Below are 24,036 nucleotides of genomic sequence, written 5' to 3'. Positions count from 1 at the left end.
TGACATATGCAAGACTTCGTTAGTTGTTTGCTAAAAATTTTTGGCCAACTTAACGCTATTTGGGATAGGATTTAAATATTTATCCATGGGGAGAGGAAAGTCGATAAGATGACTTAATCATACAGCAAACTACGGCCTCTTGTCCGGTAACCAGTCCATGTCGGGTGTGGGATTAGTTAGCCAGTTATTCGTTTTCAGATGCATGGACCTGATGGTGAAGGAAACCACAACAGACCAGCTGTTACATCAACCACCCTACAGCGGCGAGAAGTCAAGCTATCATTATCATCAGCACATAATTATCCCCACAGAATTTGAAGCTGCGAACTCCCGCAGGATGATCAGAGCATATTCCTTGCACTCAGCAGCGCAAAACCAGTTTCTGTTCAGTTTTGTCTTTGATCTCTTGGATGTTTGAATGTTTGAACATAGGTCCCGCTCCAATGTCAATAAAAAAAACAGCTCCAAAGCCCTGTCCTGCCTTTAAACCAAAACTAATCATGATTCCATTTGTACTCGTCAAATTATTAGTCGTTACAAAAATATGTAGACTACAAATTTGACTAACTTGAATATTAGAGTTCCATTTTCCAGCCACACTTGTAGTGTTTTGTGCCGAGTTCCAACTGACACAAGATGATGATATGGAGCAACAACAGATGGGTCGTCAGGACTACTATCCCTTTTTCTCATTGTGTGGTCAATATCAACAACTACAACTTGGTCAGATTCTAAAATGATAATTTGAATTTTTTTCCACCTTTTGCTTTTTCAATGCAAAATAATAATCAAAGTATTTGATCATGTGCCCTATAAAATTTCCATGGCATCGTTAAATTTAATTAATCGTCAAGATTTGCCAGTTATATTGAGTTATCAACGGCATTTGTAATGAATCCCGACATGCCAAACTCGCATGAAACTAAGAGTCGTTGGAGAACAATGTTTGTTTTTCTGTCCTAATTCCTGACAGAATAGAAGAACTGCGCGCATCCCATATACGATATTTATCAAAATGGCATTGCTATTCGAGAACTAAGAACAAGTAGTAGAGTATAAAAGCTTTCAGTTGCACTCTTGTTTTTTATAGCCATGAATTTGAATTTGCTACTTGTTTTCCAATTCTAGTCAATGAGCCATTGGTCCCATTGTTATTTTTGGCTCCGTGTTTCGCAAACAATTTATGATATAAAAAGTGTTCCACAATTCAAAAGAGGTTGAAAAACACTGCCCTACAATGTGAAAACGATTGTGCATGAGAGGATTGCCTCAAAATGATAAATTACAACTTTAATTTGAATCATAATTACCCCAACTTTCCATCACTGGTGATTTTTCTCTGCTTTCTCGAGACAAACCTAACTTGATCCATAATGAAATTGTAATCCCGATGTTGGATGCTGGCCAATGAATACTGGAGACTGCAAATAATATTCACATTAATACAAAGTTTTACAGATATTAAACCCCTAAATAAATTGGCGCATTGAGAAAATGAGAGATTGAGAGATTATGAAGTGTGAGAGGATTGCTTGAATCCCTGCCAATGGTAGGGTAGTTCACTTAACTACTGGCCCGTTACAACCTCATCCACAATCAAGTCCATGCATCTGAAACAAATAACTGGCTATCTAATCGCCCGCCATAGACTTGTTAATTAGACTGATCGAGTCATCTTATGAAATTTCCTATTCTCTGAGACAAGTAGGAAAAATCTTTCGAACTACCTGCCAATATCAAAAACCTATTAGACTACTTACCAATAGGCAGTCTCAGAGGTGCAACTTTCCATACTGACAAAGTGAACGGTTCATCAGATTTTTTCGTCGCTTCCGTAACACTATATCGATGGTTAGACTGAGTGTTCAGTTCGTCGTTGACAGGAAATTGTAAATACTGACTCGGTCCCGGATGTTGATGTTGAATTAAAAGCAAGAGATATTGAAGAAGTTGTTCCTAAAAATAAAACACAAATTATGTCAATGTTCATTCAGCATTCACTAGAAATTTTTAAATAGACCACATTAAAAATATAATTCTTAAGTAATTGGAAATAATGTGAAATTATATTTAAAATAACAAGTAAGCAATGCTCAAATTATATGGATACAAAAGCTAAATAACTGCTATGGTGGTGATCAACAAAGTAACAGCTAAATGTTAAAGGAATTGCATTGGATATCATATGAGATGGTAGATGGTATTACTGAATGTCATATGAAGAGTTCCCGTGTAAAATGGAATCAGAAAAACTGGAGGTGAAATATTTGAAGTACAAAAAAAGTAATCTGGAAATTTTTTCAGTTTTTAAGCGCTAACATTTGAAAAAAATTGGTCCATTTCAGATGCAGAAAACCAATTTGTCAACGCCATTAACACTTTCCATACCATGTCCATTAAATCATAGAATACTTGCCATAGGTGGATTTGCAGAGTTGAAAAAAGACAAAATAAGTCTGAGATGTTTTGCCGACATTCGATGATTATTCAACGTTAAACATAATTCCAGAATCATCTTTCGAATATCTGAAGGTAAGATACAACTTTCAATGGTTAGGATATAATAATTTTTCTTAAAAACTGCATGTGCTAATTTCAAAATTCAATTTTTTCGAGGGGGTGTTGACACTTTTACTGTGAATAATAATTAACTTTACCTTTTTCTTCTTCATTGTTAAATTGTAGAATGTCTTTAAAAGATTCTAAACATGCCAGTGGAAAGTCACTACCAGATAACATTTTATCTAAATTTTCTCTTGAATATTTTAGCAATGAAGTGATCGTATGCAGAACTGCTCGGATGTTGTCAGTGTGTTCTGAAGTGAAAAACATACATTAGGATAGAATAGGGATAGGATTTACATATTTATCCCGAAGAAGAAGAAAACTGATAATACAGCGTAATCGTATGGCGAACCACGCCTCTCGTTCAGTTACCAGTTCCAGTTTTGTATCGGGTATGAGATTAGTCGTTTGTTTGTCAATGCATGGATGGTAGAAGACGTCATAAACGACCAGCAGTTACATGAGGCATCCTACAACGACAGGGAGTCTAGCAATCCTCTCGTACATAATTAACCCTGCATGGGGTTCCAACCTGCAAACCCACGCAAGGTAATCAGAGGTGCGGTATGACGACCGTATTCCTAACTCTTAGAGAGATGCGCCACCACGTCGGGCTAGCTGTTAACAGTTGTCCTTAAATGGCTGAAGGAAAGTTGTTAAAAATAATACAAGGATTTATATTCATGAAGGAGCAAAGGGCCACGAAGTGTTGAGAAGCAAGGGTCCACGGGTCTACAAGGGTAAAAAAGTTATTGACATATTTTTAAAAAAATGTTTAATGAAAAAATATATAAAAAATACCTGCGTGAGTTATTATGCTGGTTTGAGCAGATAATGTTTGCTGACGCTCCGAAGCCTTTGCTATCGAATCACCTGTACATTTTGTATTAAAGTTCAGCCAATATATATATCAGTTTTTGAATACAATGAGTTTGGAACTAGAGCTAGGGCCTATATTGCTTTAAAGGCTTAAAGAACAACTTCAAAGTGATTCACTACGTCATTATGCGCAGAAAGTATGAAGGATATTTAATACTAAGCTTAAACATTCCTTCTTCTGCCTCCTTCGTCAGAGATTAGAAATAAATACATTTAAGTAAGTCATTCTGCTGATCTTGAGATGATGTACATTATTAACTGCCAATGGCTGATGTTCAAAGTGCATGCCACACTTGTTGCATTGTTATGTTATTTTACAAATAACTGATTGGAGTATTTGGTTGTATTAAGATTCTTATTAACAATTACGGTAGAACTAAATTCAATTACGAAGTTATACTCCATTTGTGAACTCTCTGCTTTTGGATTCCAATCCCATCCCCCACTGTTCTAGAATAAAACTTACCAGCATCGCCGAGTAACTGCACCATAAGACAAGTAAGTTTAGGATTGACTATCTTTCCTCTGTTAACTAAGACCTCTTGATCAGGAGTTGATGTTGCGCCTCGGCCACTCAAAGGAGAGAATGGAATTTCTGAACAAAAAAAACAACCAAATTTTTTGTGTTAGCTCGGTTTATAACATTTAAGGTCATAAATATGTAATATAGAATTTGGAATTTATAAATTTACAAAATATTAAACTCAATGATGGAATATAATATTACTTCTTTACTAACCAGGTTTATCAGACTCTGAGTCGCCTTGGTAACCATCCGTGTTCGAACTCTCTTCATCTGATCCGAGAGCTCGATCAATATTTAACATCATGTCATAAACAGAGGAAGAATCATCTGCTTCTGACAAATTTAAATCCACAGATTCAAGAGAATCTCTTCCTCCTGGAGAAGAGAATCTTCCGGTAGAAGAAAAATCAGCGGGAAAAAATAAGAGAGAATTTTCTTTCTGTAGATTTCCGGGTGAAGGAGTCGACTTTCGTGGCGATAACATTTGCTGTTTCAAGGATGACATTGTGGAATTGATACTGAAAAAAAAAAAAGTTTATATAACAATATTATAACTTCACTACTTCACAGATGTCTTCCTAATCGTATTCACTTGAGCTGCTAAAAGATTTCATTCAACTACATTTACTAGTGTATACTGTAACTCCATAATTCTATATTGTTACTTTTTTTTCAAAAATCGATAGTGTGCCTAATGTATAGTTCAGTGCTTTATTGCATACATTTAAAACCAGAACAGGTATTGCTTTAATGAAAACTGTTGCGTCTTATAACGCAATGAGCCTTATGTATGAAGAAAAACACAATCTAAGCAATTTATAGACAGTCTTTATGGTCTGTAAAATACTTTACCCAATAAACATACCTGGTATATTCCAAATTTGGTTGTTCAGTTTCTACTAAAGCTTCAAATAATGATTTACACAAGCTATGACAATATTTTGTTGCAGTCAATCGACTTTGTTGTAGTAGTGGTTTCAATGTACTGATAATATCATCACTTGTGATGTCATTCTGAAACAAAATACAGAAATGGTGATAATTACTATTTTGTGTCCAACACGCGATAGAACACCAACAATCAGCCACAAACAATATAAAATATTGAGGCTTTAAACAAATTCAATAAAACCTTAAAAAATATCACTACAAAAATAAAGCAGTAATTTAAAAGAATTATTTAAAAGGTACTTTTACAACTGAGAATTAAGGAGGTGAACAAATATAAGCACCCATCCACAAATGGTTAAATAGGATGGGCAAATAATATGGTTCTAAGTATGACGGCTTTGTAGTTTCGAAATCCGATGTAACTACTAACCATTTCTGCGACTTTTTAGAACAGCAAGCAAGTAATATTCAATGTATTATATTCATTTTTATGCAACGTTTCCCGACTGCGAAGGAATTCGGTATTTCTTGGGGCGGAACTTTGTTTAGCATTTGCTTTAGTACAACTACTAATATTCTTTATGTTTTTATTATCATTACTATAATGGTTATTCACACACACAAAATGTACAAAAGCATTTGTGTGATTCAAGTATATAATTTTCTATTAAAGATTGATATGCATAGTAAGGAAACCACTGTTCTAATGTAAAGAATCCTTCAAAATAACCTAAAAGATAAAATGTCGCCCATCCTACCTGAAAAGATAGAAGTGATATGCTTAATGTAGTGGAGAGAAGTTGAAATTTCATAGCCATGCTACGTGTAGTATCATCATCAGAGACTTTATCATGAACTAAATCTTGCATAAAACTAACTTCCTTATCACCACTCGACTTAGAAGATTCTTGTTTGGGTGTTACATCTTTATATTCAGATGATACTAATTTTTCTGAGTCGTAAGATTGCAAGTTTGATTGTAAAGTAGTCGGTGTAGAGAGATCTTTAGATTTTGACTGTTCTTCTACAGATTGAAGAAACGATTTAATTGATGAAGTTTCACTCGAACCTGTCGTAAAATCTAACCTAGCGTTCGTGGGGATTAAAGATGTGGTAACGAGAGTAAGAAGACGTAAAGTCATCTCTGGTCCATCTAACTTCATAAAAGCATTTCTAGCTTCCATGTTGTCTTGTAAAACAGATGATAAAAGAGCGGAATAATCGCAAATGATTTGCATTCTGTTTGAATCATTGACTGGAAGAATTATTCCGTCAAAATCAATATTTAGGACACTGTCATCATCATCCGATGAGGATGCATCATTTTCCAGAGTAGGTTTATTGGATGGTAAGCTAGAATCTCTACTCTGGTATCCAGTTGTGTCTGATGATCCTGCTGGAGCAGCGATCAAACCAGGAGTGGTGTCTTCAGACTCTGAATTTCCTTCTGAGAGATCATCGTCCTCAGATGTCAGTTCGGAAAACTCTTGAAGAATATATGATAAAAAGTAATGGATGTCAGAGTGGAGTACTACAACTTCATCAATATTCTGTTCCATCCAAGAAAAATAACATCTTCCTCCAGCATCTTCATTTGAGGGATTCTTAGAGCGAAAAGGAGACAACCTATGTTTCTGTTTAGGAGAAATGCTTCTCAGTGGTGAGAATCCTCTCATAATGCTTTGAAGCATTCCAGAATCTTCATTTTCAGGATTATTCTTTCTTTTCATTCTGGGAGATTCTCTAGGAGATTTCACATCCTCATCAAGATTCTCATGTAGATAAAGGATTCTTGCATCCGGTGACAGCGGTGTAGCATTACTCAATAGAAATGTCAATGCGGAAGATGCTTCTTTTGATATAACATTCAGTAATAAATCATGTCTTGCTTCCTGTTGAACAGAAATACTGATATTTTGTCGTCTTGATAAAAGAGCTGTCAGAGGCCTGATTCCTGAATGACGAATAAACATTTTCCGAACGTCAGAACTACGACCAAAATGATATTTCAGGATCTCCAGACAATGAATAATAATCTGTGGATGGATAGAAGATTTATGATGCAATCTTTTCCTAGGCGAGTCGGAACTTCGATTTTCAAGATAGTTTTCCCGATGTTTCCTGAACAAAAAAGTATAAAAATTTTAAAATTAAAAAATTTTTCTATGAATATTCAAATAAATTTAGGCAATTTTTATTGCTTTTTCCTATACCAAATGACAATATGCGATTTGTATTCCTAACTGTTCCAATGCATCAGATTGCATTGTAATTAGAGTTGTTGCATCCATAAAAATTGCTATTAAAAATGTTTTATGCCTTGGATTTAGGATGAAGCTTACAACTGAATTGCCACCTGAAGTCAAATGCATAAAAATAATGCATTAAGTATATCATATTTTATGAACCATGAGGCACACTTTCAATTCATTTTTTTCCCGCCGCTTCACATTTTCTTCAGGGAAAATACAATAACCAATACTCCTTAAAAACTGTTGTGTCTTATAACCCAGTGTGTCTTATGTATGGACGAAACCCCAATCTAAGCAATTTATTGACGTTGAACCTTGTGGTCCATAAAATATTCTACATTACATATATCAGGGTTGTCATTACCTTCCTCTCGTAGGACTAGATTGGGAACCTCTAGGACTTAGTCCTGTTGAAGCTCGTAACACAGGAAGAATGACCGTTGTTATAAGATTGAGCAATGGATCGAGATCAAAATGCTGTGATATCGTGGACAGATGAGATGCTACTTTTATAGAAAGAGAAATCCGCTTTTCTTGTGTAGACATTTGCCTGAAATGTAAAGTAAATTTTATTAATCACTCTCTGGAAATAATCTAATTTAAAAATTGTCGAGTGGTTTGAACCAGGGGTGGGCAACCTATGGCCGGTGGGCCAAATGCGGCCTACAACCGACCACAAGTAAAAATTGTGCGGCCCGCAGAAAAGTGCCAACTTTCAATGGTTTGCGGCCGGCGAAACAAGTTTTTAATTTAGTTTAATCTGGTATGTGCGGGTGATAATCCCTTTGCATTGCAAAGCCTATACCAGAGTCCAATTTATTATCTATGTCTATGACGTTACAATGCTCTAACTGCTAGCTTGTGTGAAGCGAACAACGCAAGTCATAGGATCAATAACCAAAATATTTGTGCCTGCAACTACTACAGAGCCTATGTTAAATAAAGGTGCGGCCCGCGGTTCACTCAGTTATTTGTATCTGGCCCTCCAGGGTTAAAGGTTGCACACCCCTGGTATAAACCATCTTACATTATACTTATCACATTTTCATTCTGGTTAAGTCAGACTTACTCTCACAAGCAAGGTGTAATGCAGTGGTTCCCAGAGAGTGCGCCGCAGCGGTCTACTAAGTGCACGCCGAAAATTATCAGAAGTGTGTTAAACATATCTAATATATGATTGAATATTTTACATATTGTGTTTATTATGCTTTGTTTCTCGTTTTCATTGCTGGGTATATTAATCAAAAAATCCATTTTACATTTCTACGTTATTTACTTTTAATTACATAGTCTTCTGTTACAATCACAAAATCTATTCTTATTCAGAGGCACCAATTTTTTTGATGATTTTTTCCCCTGACAATTTGGCACCACACGAACAAAATTTGGGATCCACTGGTGGTATGAATTATATAAGCAATGCCACACTAGAAATATCGTGATCCTTCCAAAATATATCAGCTCCTTGCATATTATTGGCTGCTCGTATGGATCCTTATTCAAAGAAAGTGACAAGGAAAACATCTGGAACAAATTTGCCCCAAAAATTTAAACAAACCCAGAATTTTCTCCAGGAAAATCATTCTGTGGTAAAATCAAGTCTCTGTATGTAGCGAGACACAGCCAAGTAAAATCTTCATATTCATTCAGTACTCTTTCATATTGCACAGAATTCGGTATCACAGGATACTTTGACGGACTGTTGAAACTAAAATGCAAAATGTGTTGAGAACTGGGGTCTAAAGAAGTACACTCCACAAGTGCTTAAATAATGCCAAGCACAAATGTGATGTAAAGTTACTGCCCAAATTTTTTTTTAAATGAAAGTCAGTCTTACCGGGAACGATATACACTATTTGCCATCGGACATACCAGTACCTGACCTGCTTAGTTGAAAATTGAGTGGGTTTTATTATAACTAAACGCATCTGTCAAGAATTTCATTCCGTACCAGACAGATTTTTTTTAAATCATAAAAATTTCACGTCACACTTCTATTTGGTGCTATTGAAGCCGTTGCGGCGGTAATTTCACATCACTTTTTTGTTTGGTGTTATTTAAGGAATTATGGCATTTACGGATACAAAATGGAGTTAAAAATGAATCCATAGTTATTGATTGCCTCACACAGTGATTATTGCCGAATATCAAGGATGGTATCTATAACAAGAGAGCGATGCTCAATCATATGGACATGAATTGATCATAAATGTTAATGGGATAAGATGTGTCTCAATATTGTGATTCTTCAACAGCAAGTAGAGATGTGAAATCAGAATACAAATTTGGCAGTCACAGACAGAGTCATATTTTTTACCCCAAGAGTAGTGCGTAGAAGTCAGAGTAATAAATTCAAATTGTTCAATGTTTCATTTATCATACCTTCTATGCTTCGGTGAATCTGGCAAATTGAATGGATTAATTCGTTGAATCTTTGTCACATCATCATTGTCTGGTTCAATATTTTTCACAGTTGATAATGTCAGTGGTAGCTCCAGTGTAACTAGTTTTTCTTCTTTTCTAGAAATATTATATAGTAATATATAGTACAACTTGGCAATGATAGATAACATTCTCAATCAACAACTTGACAAATTTTGTGAGGTGTCCAAAAATTAATTTCTGAATAGCCTATTAGGGGGGGGGAGACGACTAAATGACTGAATCATATGGCGAACCACGGCCAATTACCAGTCCATGCTAGATATAGGATAAGGTAGTAAGTCATCTGTTTCAGATGCATTGACATGATAGTGAAGCAAACCTTAACCAACCAGCGGTTACATGAACCACCCTACAAGGTAGAGGAGTCCAGAAATCCTCTCGCAGGCTAAAAAGAGGTGCAGGGGGCGGGCATATTCCTACAGCCTAGCGGGATGCGCCACACCGCCGAGCCTATCTATGCCAAATATTTACATTTATTATGATTTGCCAGACTGACTGTGTATGCTTGTCATGAAATGTATCAGTTTACATGTCAAATCTATCTAAACTGGTGTCACAGGTTAAAGGTCATTGGTTCAAATCATATGAAAACCTATAACCTCACCGAAGATGCAACAAAAATTGGTAGCCGAGTCGGGAAGATCCCAGTATTTCACAATAATAGCTATTTATGTATAATATGTAGCTGCCTGTGCAGAGCCTTGTTCTGAGTAAAGTTGTAAAAACACCAACACGCACAAAAAAAATGAGATATAAAGAAATAAATGAAAAGGTATCAGAGTAGGAATGCTCAAATAAGCTGTTCATAATATCAGTTAATCAAAGAGGTAATAAAAACAGGAGGGGAATTGGAAGCTGAAGAGGCATCCTTGAAATTACTGCCAGACAAATATTTGACAGTGTGCAGGTTGACGTGTAACTAGCCAATCAAACAAACCAAAAACTGTATGTTATGTGCACTTAATACGCTCTGCAATGGCGAACATGATTGCTAAATTCAAATATTGCGTTTAAAACTGGAAATGTACAGAAGATTGACTTCTAAAATTTAATCATGACAGTTACATACATCCCCATACAACTGGGTTCAAACCCTTAAACCCATCACGTCCAGTACCCAGAGGTAAAGATTGGGTGGGTTAAGCCAAAACTGAAAGATCAAGATAATGCCTTTCAGAATAAGACAGACTATTGGACATCCACATTTGGCAGTTCATAAAATCATAAAACAACATTTATAACGGATTTACTGTAATGTAATTTTATTCGTTAGGACAAATTGATTTGACACCAAATTAAATGGTGCCAAAACTGCCATACCCACATGGCCCTGACATAATGGATGCAAAAAATGTACCCTACTCAAATACAGTACATAGCGCACCACATTATGCAAATTTTGATCATAAATACCTGGCAGATTTCTCTTTCCCAGAGACTGTATTCATTCGCTGAAGAATTATTCTTCCCACAGTTGCCAATATCACATCATGAACGTTTGGAGGAAAGTTGGGAATCGAAGAAAGCAAAGGCACTAATATTGTACTTGGTTTAGCACAATGACATGTTCCAATCCTATCCACACTTGTCAAGATAATTTTAGTACATGACTTATGATTAGGGTATAGTCGATCCAACAGAAATGAGATTGCTCGTGCCACAGTACATAAAGGTGGAGGCTCATCTTTTTGAGATCTCGTTTTATGCTTCTTTTTAGATTTTTTAGGTGACTCAGATCCCCACGACGGCCCGTGAACACTCCATCGTGATTTGTTTTGAACTTTTTCAATCGATTTTGTTGAGTTTGCATATTTTGATACACCCAGTCCCATAATATCATGATGCTGATGGAGAGTGAGCGATAAGTCGCAATGTCGATGTGATCTTTTCTGGCAAGTAACTTTGTGAATGTATTCAGTTTTAGAGCGTTTTGTGACTCTAAACATTTCCTCGAATGTTTTCAACAATGATCGTAATTTTAGTTCTAGTTTTGATTGTGTGGATGATGGATGCCTATGCCTCACAGAACCAGTAACAAGTTCATTAGCACTTCCCAATGGTGATGGCTGTAATTCGTAGTTCTTTGGAGATTTAGCAACTAATGGTGACACAGGTCTGCCTTCCGCACCTGTAAACGAGAATAATAAAACAAGTGAAACGAAATCTATGGAATATCTTGAAAGAATATTTAAAATGAAAAACCCATGCAAAGCCTGTCTTGATTTTAACTAGTTTCTATGGCTTTTCTGCTGATAAGTCAATGGGTACTCCCGTAGTATGTGTATCAGGTTGGGGTAAGGCCGTAATTTTATTCCAATTTTCCTCATTTTAGTTCTATTACGAGTTTGGGGACTGTTTGTGTTAGCCAAATGAATATACTCCCTGCACATAATTTTTCGTCCCTTTAAACAACTTGATGTAAAGTAAGCGAACTAAATTAGTTACCTCCATATTGGTACACATACTTCTGGAGCACCAGTCAATGTGTAATAAGAAGAAGACTGGTAAACGAATACCAGATTCGCTGTATGATTGAGTCGTTTTATTGGGTTCATTCTCCCAGGATATATAGGGAAAAAAATCCTATCCTAATTGATTTTGGATATAACTAGTTTCCATAGTTTTTTTCTGTTGATGAATCAATGAACGATTACTAGTCAAACTGAGATAAAATACACAAACCATGATGATTTGGAGACAACTTTTCAGCAATCTTGCAAAAAACTCGTTCTAAAACATCATATCCCCCACATCTGTCGAATTCTTGCAGCAATGAAACAACGTCAGTAATCTGACTTGAATTTTTAGTAACAGGATTCACAGAGTTTGAAATGATATGCATTAATTTTTTGAGAGTCTTGTAAACAATTTCATTTATTTCTGACAACAACATGTCTGAGATTCTATTAGTAGAAGCAGATATTTCAACTTGTGGAGTTGACTTGTCATGTCCATTTGTAACTGATGACTGATCGTCTAAAAATGTTCAAAATTGAAAATTGTAAAGTGAAACTAAGGGCAACAAGTATTGCAGAAGATACATTTTTGCTATGCATCTCTCACCTTTTACTTTTCACAGTTAAAAACAAAATATGTTATATTCATTTAAAACAAGTGTGGTAGAAAAGTACAGTCATATTGCTCATAAATGCCATTTACCAAGGAAGACAACATCACTAAAATCATCAAGTTACAATAGTTTGATATTCTGAAATGATGCGGGGCAAGTAAATTGAATTTGGATTATTTTATATGTATACATATTTGAAAGCAAAATTATAACATATGTCTAATTTCACTCTGTAGAATGTCCAAATCGAATATTCGAATACATTCAAAATTCAATGTATTCGATATAGTATAATTTTGAATTTAGAAATAAATTAGAACATTTTTATTCAAATATTATAAATTTTAAGCCATCAGACAAGCAGATCAAGACATACAAAATGTCAACTACAACTGGTAATAAACAACACAGAGAAATCAATGACATTTGTGTCTTTTCAAATGTGATAAACATTAAGATGTAGGATTTATGTTATTTTCCAAATTGCCCCCAATTTAGAATGTATTCAAAACTCTATTCGGAAATATTTCTTCAGAATGTATTCGGCATAGTGGAATATTCCGTTTTGGCCATCTCAGTGATGAACCCAAAATCAGGAGGTATTTCCTAGTCTTATAATCAAAAATAAGTGAAATTGAATTTAAATTTCTGCTATAAAAATATGTAATACTATTATTACCCAGTGCAGCAAAACCACCAGTTTGAAGAAGACTTTTCGATGATTGTATTACTGATTGAACAATGTGACCTTGGCTGAGTTCCTGAACAGAAGGTAAAAATTAACGAAATATAAAATATGGTATACCACATACTTGGATGATAAAAGTTTGCAGCCACATATATTGTTTGCTGAAATATAGTCTTCAATGACATGACATAATAATATGGTTCCATTACATTTGAACCCACGTACATTTGAACCCATGACAATTGCACCTGTATGCTATTGCACCTATGGAATTTTTTTTGTGTCACGGATAGTTAAACCCATACTAACCCTAACCCATGGGTTTTAGCACCTGCATATAGATTGAACCCGTGGATATACGCATGGGTTCAAATGTACATGGGTTCAAATGTACGGTCACCTAATAATTTCTAAATTTCAAAAAATATATAGACTGTTTGTTAAAAATCAAACTTCAGATATAGGAAAACTAATTGGCCTATTATTTTCCTTCTCAATGAAGAGTCCAAAACTCATGTGAAACACTCACCTCTATATTTGACTCTTCCTCCAATGCTGCAGAACATACAGAAATAATCGCTCGTATAATCAAAGTTCTAACATGTCCAAGTAACTCGTTGTCAAAATGTGTTGCATCATGTGGAATCTTTCCAATAATTCGATCATTTTCTAGAAGTTGAATAAGCATTTAAAAATTTTGATGAAGCAAATACATAAAGGAATCATAGAGAACTTGTTCTAAACCAAGAGCTGCGTGGGTAACATTTACACCAAACTTTAAACCATGAAAATAAAAAAAACTCCAACACCTAAGTTGACAAAAATTTTGTCTTCAAGTCCCATATAAAGAGAAAATCAAAATTTGATAACAAAAATTTTAGTGTATGCGAACTTTCCTCATTAATTGTCTGATAATAAGAATGCTTAGTGAACTTGAATGCTTTTTAAGTTTTAGTCAAAGATTTCGACTTCGATTAGCATTTAGAATTCATATTCTGCAATTTAAAAAGTTTAAAGATAAGACACCAACAGTGACTCAAATACCCATTAAAACTTGCCAAACTCTTTTTCCACAATACTGTTCCAAACAGCTAACAAATAAACTGAAACGGGTCAACAATTCATAGAAATCGAAGAAGACTGAACCATGTAATGTCTAAACTCATCTAGTTCACAAAAGCAAACAAATTTGCTACATCAAACGCCAAATGCCGAATAATAATTTCCAAGCTTTTGGCTAATATCCAATAATAAAAAGCTTAAAATTACTGGCCAAAAAATTGTTACAGAATATTGATACAGAATTTTCCATCCAATACCTTCATTATAATATCTCTGCTGATCATCTGTGATTTTACATTCTTGGTAAAAAGCTGCTGTAGCAGATACTAATTGCATAGCCAATGATATCGGAGGAACATCATTTTTGTTTTTTGTCGGCTTTCCAGCCGAAGTCGGACGTGAAAGATCACTTGTGTGCTTCGGCGATCTGATGCTCTCCCTGAATGTAAGAAATTCACAGTGAAGATAACCAACAAGAAGTATTTAAAATAAAAATTGTACATAAGACAATACCTTCTATCAAATGCATTTTGTAGCAAGGCGAGTAAAATTTCAGTGTAACCGGAAACTTCAGAAAACAAGGATTTGTTTGTGGCACCATTCTCCATGATTATGCATTTCTTTGAAGGTTAGTTTTCTGTAATGACAAGATATATATGAAATCAAGTTGTGTTGGGTAAGTTCAATGTTTTCCTTTTTCTGTCAAATTGCCAAATCAAACATGATTAAAGGAGATTCCAAACTTAGATACTGTTCAGTATCTATCATCTATTTAATTTTCTCATGTAACTGTAGGTGTTTCTTGCTTAATCAGTACACTACGTCAACCATATAAATAACCAGTATTAGTAATGTCAGGAAAAAGTCAAGTAGAAGCCTTTACACATACAGTAAGCAGATAACCTAATAAAAGTACATTAAACTACAGTTCTTATTCCTTTATTGACCTCAATCTCTTTTGAGTTTAATGTGGATAAGCATACGAGTTGCTGGTTTTAATCGACAATTCCAATGTAGCGATAGTCTTGTTTAGAATAAATGTATGCATGCACTTAATAAAAAGCAACTGGACCTGGAACCTTCACCATTTGGGGAAAATTCAAAAAAACTACAAGAACAAGAACAAGATATCTATAGATGCCAAATAAGCTATCTTAAGATTTTCAGCATTAGGCCAGAGTTTCTCGAATGGGGCCTTGGCCTTCCTCGTGGCCCAAGGAGTGGCTCTCTGGTGGCCAATGCATTAACTAGGCGAGGACTGCATTAAGGACTACATTAATTCAAAGTAAATCGACTGTGGCTTGGTTGATTCTTTGACTACAACACATTTTTTTTATTTGTTCTCGAATTTTTTGTCATTAAACATGTCGCATGTAATAATTGATGGACATGCCTTGGAAGCAAAACAACTAGGTATTTTTATAGAAGAACAGGGGGCACACATGTTGATAGTCTTTGAAAGGGGGCCGCGGACCACGAAAGTTTTAGAAATACAGTATAAGGTCATCGCATTACATGCATCAAATATAATTCAGCAGAAAACCAAACCGTTACCATAACGAAACTAGTGGTTTATTATTAGCAATCATAAAAATAATAACCTTTCTTACCGCACTTATTATTCTTTTATTATTACAGCAACATACTGTGAGGTAATAACCTGAAATAGTATGATTTCCCAATTCTACGTTTAGTCCATGTTAGTAACAAGATATGAAGTTAATAAAATATTAATCAAAATCGTTAATATAACTGTAAAAATAAATTAAGTGCAACATTATAATTACAGATTGCACAAAATAGTAATTTTGAAAATCTGTTAAAGTTTAGAATCTTTCATTTTGCTCCTATATTTAGATTGTAATGAGAAACGTAAAAAGGCTGATTTTCTATAAATTTGATAACGTGAAAAGAATCATAATGTCTGCACTATATCATCAGAATCTGCATAGATTTTAATTCATTTTAAGAATTTTTTTTCATTTTTCACCAAAAATTGGAAAATCAAATAATTGGCTTCACCAAAAAGAAACTGAAATAATATATAATATCAAATACATTTTGTAATACCGTCATCTTCAACTGCAGATACTAATAATAATAGCGCAAACATGTTTACTTAAACTATAAGACAAAGTAAGAATTCCAATCTCAACCTGAATTCTGCATGAAGACAACTACACCCATAAATTTTAAAATAATAGATCATATTTTCCCAATTTGCAAAAATTCCATAATTTTTCATGATGGCACTTTGGGATAAATGAGAATTGAAATCATAACTACCATAATTTAGTTACTAAAATAACAAATCAAAATAAACAACCCCAACATCAAAGTTTAATTTTATGGCACAATGAGAAAAGTAGAAAATGAACTAACAATCATAGAGGAGAGGAACCACAACATCATTCCAAACCATTTTAATAATACAGTGATAAAATCTTTCTCAAAATTACCTATCTTCCTAAAAATTTTAATTAAAGGTTTTTTTATGTTACAAAAATAAAAGGAAATGACAAATATAATTTGATAATATAGTATTGCATCTCATTATAACCTCATTTCGAAAATACATCTTATCAATTATGGTAGTCCCGTAGTATGTGAACCAAGATGGCGGACACCACAACGTAGTATGTGTACCAGGTTAGGGTTAGGCCATAATTTGATTCCAATTTTCAACATTTTAGTTCTATTTTACGAGGTCGGGGACTAGCCAAGTGACTCCCGTAGTATTTGTACTTGAAATAATTGCCTAACCCTAACCTGGTACACATACTACGTTTCGTTTCGGTGTCCGCCATCTTGGTTCACATACTAAGGGAATACCTTAATGATAAACCAAAAGCATGGATAACCAACAGAACTAGTTATTAATATAGATTTTATATTGCAATACTAAATAAATCATTTGTATGTTAGCACTAAAGTCCAAAAATTTTAATTCAAAGCACTGGTTGTACCAGAGGCAAGCTCAAATCCATTGCCTGTTAGCGACAGCCTTTTAAAACCTTTCAATTCAGAATCGGGAGTCAAAATCAAAGCCATTTTTTTCAATTGAGAGTTGGGAGTCAAAATCAAAGCCATTGTTTTCAATTCAGAGTCAATGGGCAAAACAAAATTTTCTGAACCTGGATTCACTTTTAAATTTACTATGACACTCATGATAACAAATTTGAGGTAATTAGAATCTAGATAAATTCGAATTGAAATTACAGGAGTTGATGTCAAATTGCAACAATATCCTAAACCCCTAATCCACCAGCAACTTCCAGGCAAGTACCAGTCACATAAGAACTCTCATTTGATGCTAAAAATAGACAAACATTTGCTACTTCCTCTGGGTTGCCTCTTCGCTTGAGTGGAATGCTTCCTTCTAGTTTTTCAATAATTAAATCTGGAATTCCCTCAGTCATAGGAGTTAGGATAAAACCAGGTAAAACAGCATTACACCTAACGTTATACTTTCCGAACTCGAGCGCTATCGTCTTCGTCAAACCAATAACACCAGCTTTTGAAGCAGCGTAGTTAGTTTGTCCTATGTTTCCAGTCTTTCCAACGATACTTGATAAGTTTATAATTGATCCAGGTTTCTTATGATCCCCTTCAACCAATGATCTGGCAAATTCTTGTGCCAACAAAAAGGTACCTTTCAGATTCACATTAAGTACATCATCAAATTGAGATTCTGTTAATTTTAAAAGTAAATTGTCTCTAATAATACCAGCACTATTTACAAGCACATCTCCTTTCTTTCCAAGTGTTTCTTCTGCAGTTTTAATTGAATTTTTAACTTGATCTTGAGAGGTGACATCAAGAGGGATTGCGCAATGTGTGTTGCCATGGTTTCGTGATAAAGATTCAGCAGTTTTTAAAATACTATCACCATTTACATCCAAAACTGCAACACTTGCTCCCTCGTTTGCAAAAACTTTGCAGACTGCTTTACCAATACCACTACCCCCACCAGTTACAAGAGCAACTTTACCTGCAAGTCTTCCAAATGACATATTGTATCAACTTAGAATATTGTATTTAAAGTCCTGTTGAAAATAAAATATATAATGAACAGGTGTTCTCCGAGGAAAAAGTTTCCATTTTTTTGCTGCAATTGCATGATTAATCCTTAAGTCTACTTGAAGACAACTCGTTATTTACTTAATGAATAATCCAATTAACGCAATAGCCTCGTTTTCAAATTATATATTTCATCATTAATCATAATACTGTAAGTGATTATACGCTCGTTATTATGTACAAGAAAAAGTTTATGAACAAAATACTTCTTAACAAGCCATAAATCAGTTGTCGAAAACGCATTGCTGACATATTTGCATGTTGAGCATTGTCTCGGGCTTATGTTTGCCACAGAATCAACTAATTCACTTATTAATGAATAAACCAATTCACGTGCTAACATCTCGTTTGCAATTAATATTTCATCAATCATGATATTGGCAGTCTAATATTATGCTCGTTATATGTACTGGAGAAAAGTAGGCTATTAATTATAAGTTATGGTTTTTAAAAAGCATTTTTGGTTATATCTTTTTTGGCAACAATTCAATTGCTCAAAATGATGATTTTTCAAATAAAAATATCCACAAAATCAAGAACTTAAAATAGTAATTCAACTCTAAAAGTAATTCAAATTTTTTATCTATTGTAGGCATTCCATCTGAATCAATCTTTGTTGAGCTGATAAGATGTTCTTTGATAAATTAAATTAAAAGTAAAATTACCAAATAATCAGCATACCAGCTTCAAATTAACCTCAGAATCAACTGAAAAATTTTTTCAAGAACAATAACTTCATCGACCAAAAACACAATGTCAACTAATCGTAGGCCAACCAAAAACATTTCGTCAAATGAGAAGCATTTTATTCTTACGCCATCTAGTAATTAATAAATTATTTTACTGAAAAAGGTGAACACTATGTCAAAGTGTAATAACCGCTTTGTAAACATTGTTATGAAATAATGAAAACTAATCTCAGAGTGTGCAGAGTTTCCAAGCTTTGATAACATACAGACTAAGTGAAGTTTAAATATAACAAAATATACATATATAAAAAATATAGAAAGCATATCCATTTTTAAATTTAGAAATACTGACTGCCATTTTAAATAGAAAACATTTTTGAAACAAAATCAAGTTTTTTGGATATTTTTATATAACAAAATAACCAGTTTGATTAAAACAAACTTCGTGAAGTTTGATGAATGCATAAAATAAACCAAATGATATTTTGTTGCTTGATGTATAAATCTATAATATTTAGAACTGAAATGAATTTAGGAGAAATTTTTGAAACGCTCAATTTTCTCATAATACCTAAATCTGAATATTCGATTCCTTAATGCAAAAACAAGACATGAAACAAACTAGCAAACTAAATCTTCGTCTTCATTTATTGCTAACCAGAAGAAAATCTAAATGGTGTTGGTTACTATACCAGAATACCAAAATTGAAGCCGGCTATCACCGGCTTACATGACATTAAAAGTTAAATGATGTAATTTAATCATGCAATTGTGTGTATCCAACTATTTTAGGCAAATATTTGCTACCCGTGACTGCATGCAGGTGATATTGCATTGATACAGACATCTTAGAAATATACACAATGCATGATTAAAAAGAAATATACTGTGAAAAAATTCCAGACATTATACTGGAATTTTCAGTTAAGTTATTGGGTGATAGAAATTAGGGAATAAATATGTATTGAACTAAATTGTCTATAGATGACACGTGACAATAAATTTATTTTTCTATGGCCCAAGCCATTACATAATAATTTGGAGCCACAAAGTGTTTATTTTGAAAGATGCCTATATTAAAATAGCTAAAAGTTGATTCAACAATTTTTTTAACCATATAATCACAGACCAAGCCCACAAAAGTGTTTATTTTGAAATATGCTCATATCTAAATGACTAGAATATATAGGTGAATTTAACAATATTTTTTCAACAGTGATGTGTATAAGTTAATCTGCAAACAATTGATAGCAAAGGACTATTACAGGTCATTGGACAATGTTGCCCTATTAAACAACATAAATGGGACATACTCAGATTAGAACATAGGCAAATACAAAGTTCAACTGAGTCAAGATTTTCCTATGATTGATCGATTAAACAAATGTAAACAAGATGACGATAGAATTAGAATTTTCTCAAAGAAAACTTTACATGCACCTTTTTAATTGATTGATACTATTTATAAACTATGTTCAATAATCTCCATTGGAAATCATGATGCAAACAGTACAAGAATAGCATAACTGGTAATCTTAAGGCAAAGTGTCTTTACCTGAATAGTCAAATATTCTAAAATTCCTTTGCGCAACACGTTTTGATTTTGAAATTTGAAATTATTAAGACATAACATGGCAGAAATCACAAAAATGCATATGCATATTATGCATATAGGGATGAATATAAGATCCCAATCACTATTTGAATGACAGTATAAAACCCAATAACATAAAAGTCTAAAATAATACAGTTTGGAAACTAGTGAAGTTTACTAATACTATGTCCATGAGAAACAGTAACACCATCCGGTGAAAAGGGCAATAATGCAGTCAAGTGATTGTTTGGCTCATTACAATTGCTTATAAAGATTTTAAACAAAGGTCAGCATTTCCTGAATTGAATAACTGTCAAATGATAACACAATAATCCATTCACTTATAGTACCACCTCTATTGAACAAAGCAATACCCATACTATAAAAAATATTCTAATCATAGGCCTATATAAAGAAGAAACTTTGTAAGATTGCCATCACAACCAGATATGCATGAAAATACAGGATTTGCTTCCTTGGTTAATATATAGCACTTATGCCATGTTCCATTATTTCATTATGATACAAAAATAGTACAGACGACCTTAAATTAATATTAAACAAAATTATCATATCAATGAGAATATCAAAAAAATGACTTCCTCTATAAAAAAGACATTTTATACCATTGCTGATAATTCCATGTCCAAAATATGATTGAGCTGCTAAATTGAATACAATCCTCCAGAAAATTTGGTAATTAACTGAATTGGGTCGAGATTGAAGCTGATGCTTGAACGCAACCTACCGGTAACTCCCAAATGTTTAAAGTATCATTTTCAAATCAGTTTCTCTAGATACAAGAACAAACTGGCAAGAACATTCTTAAGAAAGTATCAGACTGAAAAAACCAACAGAAGACTGCCTAGATGAAGATTATACAGTAATAAGTCTTGGTTGGCAATGTATAAAATATCAAAATGTACAATAGTCGTGATTCACGGCAGGATATGGTGACTAAATATCGCCGTCAACGCAGAGCAACGTTACGTAAACCATTTCCTGTCATGTATCAAGCAGTACTATAAGACGTTACTCTATGTTTATGGCACACCAGTTTATTTTTCAGCTTTACCGATAGGAAAAGCCAAAAATCAGTGTAAAAAATGACACATCCATAGGCCTACTGAATATGCACAATATATTCAAATTATGAGAAAGCGGTTTTCCATATTGACTAAACTTGTTCTGAATGGTTCATATAAGTAAAAGTACAAGTCCATTCATCTGAAACAAATAATTAGTTAACTATTCCCATATTCAACATAGACAGGTAAGCACAAAAGCGGCTGTGGTTTGCCCTATGATTAAACCATCTTTAATCTCCCCCGGGATAAATAAGCAAATTCTATTTTACCCTGATAATACATCAAACTAATGCATCAAGTAGTGGAGAATAAAAATATCATTACATGGGCGAAACATAAAAATTACAGAAAACGATATATAGAATTCCTAAATTGAATATAAATTATATTTTATATGATACAGGATTGATATAACTTAATAATAATCAGTATCAAAATTTTACAAAAAAAGATGAAAAACGGTTGCAAATAGATAAAAGAAATTACCAGTAATTTGTATAAGACATTCTTATATTATTAATTTTTACCCTGTGGATCAAATTTGTGACTCCAACTACAAACTCTGAAAAAATCGAATTTTGATAACCAAAGATTGGTCATAGAAATCTCCCTTTAATGGACTGATATGAACGCTTAGTAAACTCAATGCATTTTGTGTTTCTGTAAAAAAAATTCGGCTTCTTTTATCACAATTGAAAGTCTGAAATTTTGATTCAGACGAATCCTCGAGTTCAACTCAGATCACAGGGAGCTGGAAAATTATAACTCAGCTCCAACTACATTGATACAGGCCAAACTTGTGACTCCCGACTCCGAAGCCTCGATTCTAACTCTGGTAGGACAAGACTAGTCAATCATTACAGACGAATAGTCTTGGATTGTGGAAAAAATCAGTAGTTACAAAATATTGCAGAATAATTAAAAATTTAGTATTTGATTTTTTTAAAGTTTAAAATATATCCCAAAAACACTATAGACATGCATATGCCTAAAATTTTTGTCTGTTTCTTATTTTGAACTGCACCAGTTCACGAAGCAAGATAAATTTGGCGAAGATGCCAACCTTGATAGAAAGAAGTGTTTACGATCTTACTGCAATACTGTCCCATGGAGCGACTGGTATATTAAAGACAAAGAAAGTGTGGTGGGAATGCAGCAGGACTGGGGCACCAACACCAACCATAGTCTAAACATAAGCAGAGTGCTGTCCAGATGTTGGCGGTGAGCGAGATGATTACTGGACACCTTGACGCGGGGTGGTTCATAAAACCGATGGGAGATTACAGCTTTGTCCTCCATCAAGCCAGTCAAGTCTATGCGTCTGTAACAAATAGGTAACTGTAGAACTGGCTAACTAATCCCATACCCTACAGGCCTACATAATGTAGGCTACATTCAGACATTAGTACATGGACTGGTAACCAAACAAGACTGCAAGAGGCCGTGCAGCCGTGGTTCACCATACTGCCATATAATTACTGGATCAAGCTGTCTTATCGGCTCTCCATGCTGCCCTGGGATAAATATCTAAATCCAGAAATCCAATCTACTGAATCCATCCTATTTGAATACAGGAATACTTTCTACTGTTCTATATGCCAGTATGCAGATAGGCCTACAGAGATATCAGGATATGGCTAATCATACAGATCCAGATCAGTAACCCATCTAGTATACTCAACTCAGTAATTGTATAGTAGTGTAGGATGTCAGAGCAGCAGAGTCAGAGAGTGTAGGGTACTGGTATGGTTCAGTCATATTTCATTGTAAATCTCACTAACCACTCATTGAGTATCTGAATATAGGAATTGCAAAGATCCGAAATTCAAAAAATCATAAAAATAATAAACGTGTAGAAAAATAGGAATAATAACTTAATAATAAGATAAAATGTTACTAGCGTTATCTAATGGCCATTACTTCATATCATCCCTTCTTTTCGTGTCAGCGGAATTGTCCTAATGCAAGCTCATCGCACAGCAAACCACACTGCAGCTCTGCAGGAGTCTACAATCTGAGTAAACAAGCTTACTCGAGATCGAGATATCTGGCCAAATAGATGTTTAAGATTTCGAGTAAAATTAACTTGAATTATAACGTCAGTATGTATTCAGGGAACAGCTTGAAACAAATGTATAAAATTAATACTTCGTGGGTTACCTATTGCAAGTTATATTGTATTTGATGTTAATGGAACCAGTTAAGTA

At 34.1% G+C, this 24,036-nt stretch overlaps 2 protein-coding genes across 2 annotated transcripts in view; both read right to left on the bottom strand.

Moving 5' to 3' along the window:
• LOC120330175 (lysosomal-trafficking regulator-like) overlaps positions 1–16,126 on the bottom strand; it is a 57,337-nt gene extending 41,211 nt beyond the window's left edge. The window contains exons 1-20 of the mRNA XM_078118700.1: positions 15,989–16,126; positions 14,892–15,015; positions 14,636–14,817; positions 13,846–13,985; positions 13,308–13,389; positions 12,241–12,534; positions 10,972–11,686; positions 9,496–9,633; positions 8,672–8,821; positions 7,478–7,663; positions 5,620–6,982; positions 4,836–4,984; positions 4,184–4,488; positions 3,911–4,039; positions 3,367–3,438; positions 2,658–2,816; positions 2,417–2,526; positions 1,761–1,956; positions 1,311–1,421; positions 569–731 (exon numbers count right to left, since the gene is read on the bottom strand). Of these exons, the coding sequence (XP_077974826.1) occupies positions 569–731; positions 1,311–1,421; positions 1,761–1,956; positions 2,417–2,526; positions 2,658–2,816; positions 3,367–3,438; positions 3,911–4,039; positions 4,184–4,488; positions 4,836–4,984; positions 5,620–6,982; positions 7,478–7,663; positions 8,672–8,821; positions 9,496–9,633; positions 10,972–11,686; positions 12,241–12,534; positions 13,308–13,389; positions 13,846–13,985; positions 14,636–14,817; positions 14,892–14,986 (4,739 nt within the window). The 5' untranslated portion in view covers positions 14,987–15,015; positions 15,989–16,126. The remainder of the gene's footprint in view (positions 1–568; positions 732–1,310; positions 1,422–1,760; positions 1,957–2,416; positions 2,527–2,657; positions 2,817–3,366; positions 3,439–3,910; positions 4,040–4,183; positions 4,489–4,835; positions 4,985–5,619; positions 6,983–7,477; positions 7,664–8,671; positions 8,822–9,495; positions 9,634–10,971; positions 11,687–12,240; positions 12,535–13,307; positions 13,390–13,845; positions 13,986–14,635; positions 14,818–14,891; positions 15,016–15,988) is intronic.
• Positions 16,127–16,130: 4 nt separating this feature from the next.
• On the bottom strand, positions 16,131–18,424 carry LOC120330173 (3-oxoacyl-[acyl-carrier-protein] reductase FabG-like). Its single transcript, XM_039397029.2, has one exon. It carries the CDS (start codon positions 18,389–18,391, stop codon positions 17,627–17,629), a length of 765 nt encoding a protein of 254 aa, XP_039252963.2. The 5' UTR covers positions 18,392–18,424; the 3' UTR covers positions 16,131–17,626.
• Between the last annotated feature and the right edge of the window lie 5,612 nt (positions 18,425–24,036).

This window comes from Styela clava, chromosome 12, assembly GCF_964204865.1.
Source record: "Styela clava chromosome 12, kaStyClav1.hap1.2, whole genome shotgun sequence".
Classification (NCBI taxonomy): domain Eukaryota; kingdom Metazoa; phylum Chordata; class Ascidiacea; order Stolidobranchia; family Styelidae; genus Styela; species Styela clava.
Note: the sequence above shows the minus strand (reverse complement) of the source record. Positions and strands in the feature narration are given on the sequence as shown.

Excerpts from the sequence above, each read along its gene's own strand:
- LOC120330173 (XM_039397029.2), bottom strand. The coding sequence starts at position 18,391 with ATGTCATTTGGAAGACTTGCAGGTAAAGTTGCTCTTGTAACTGGTGGG.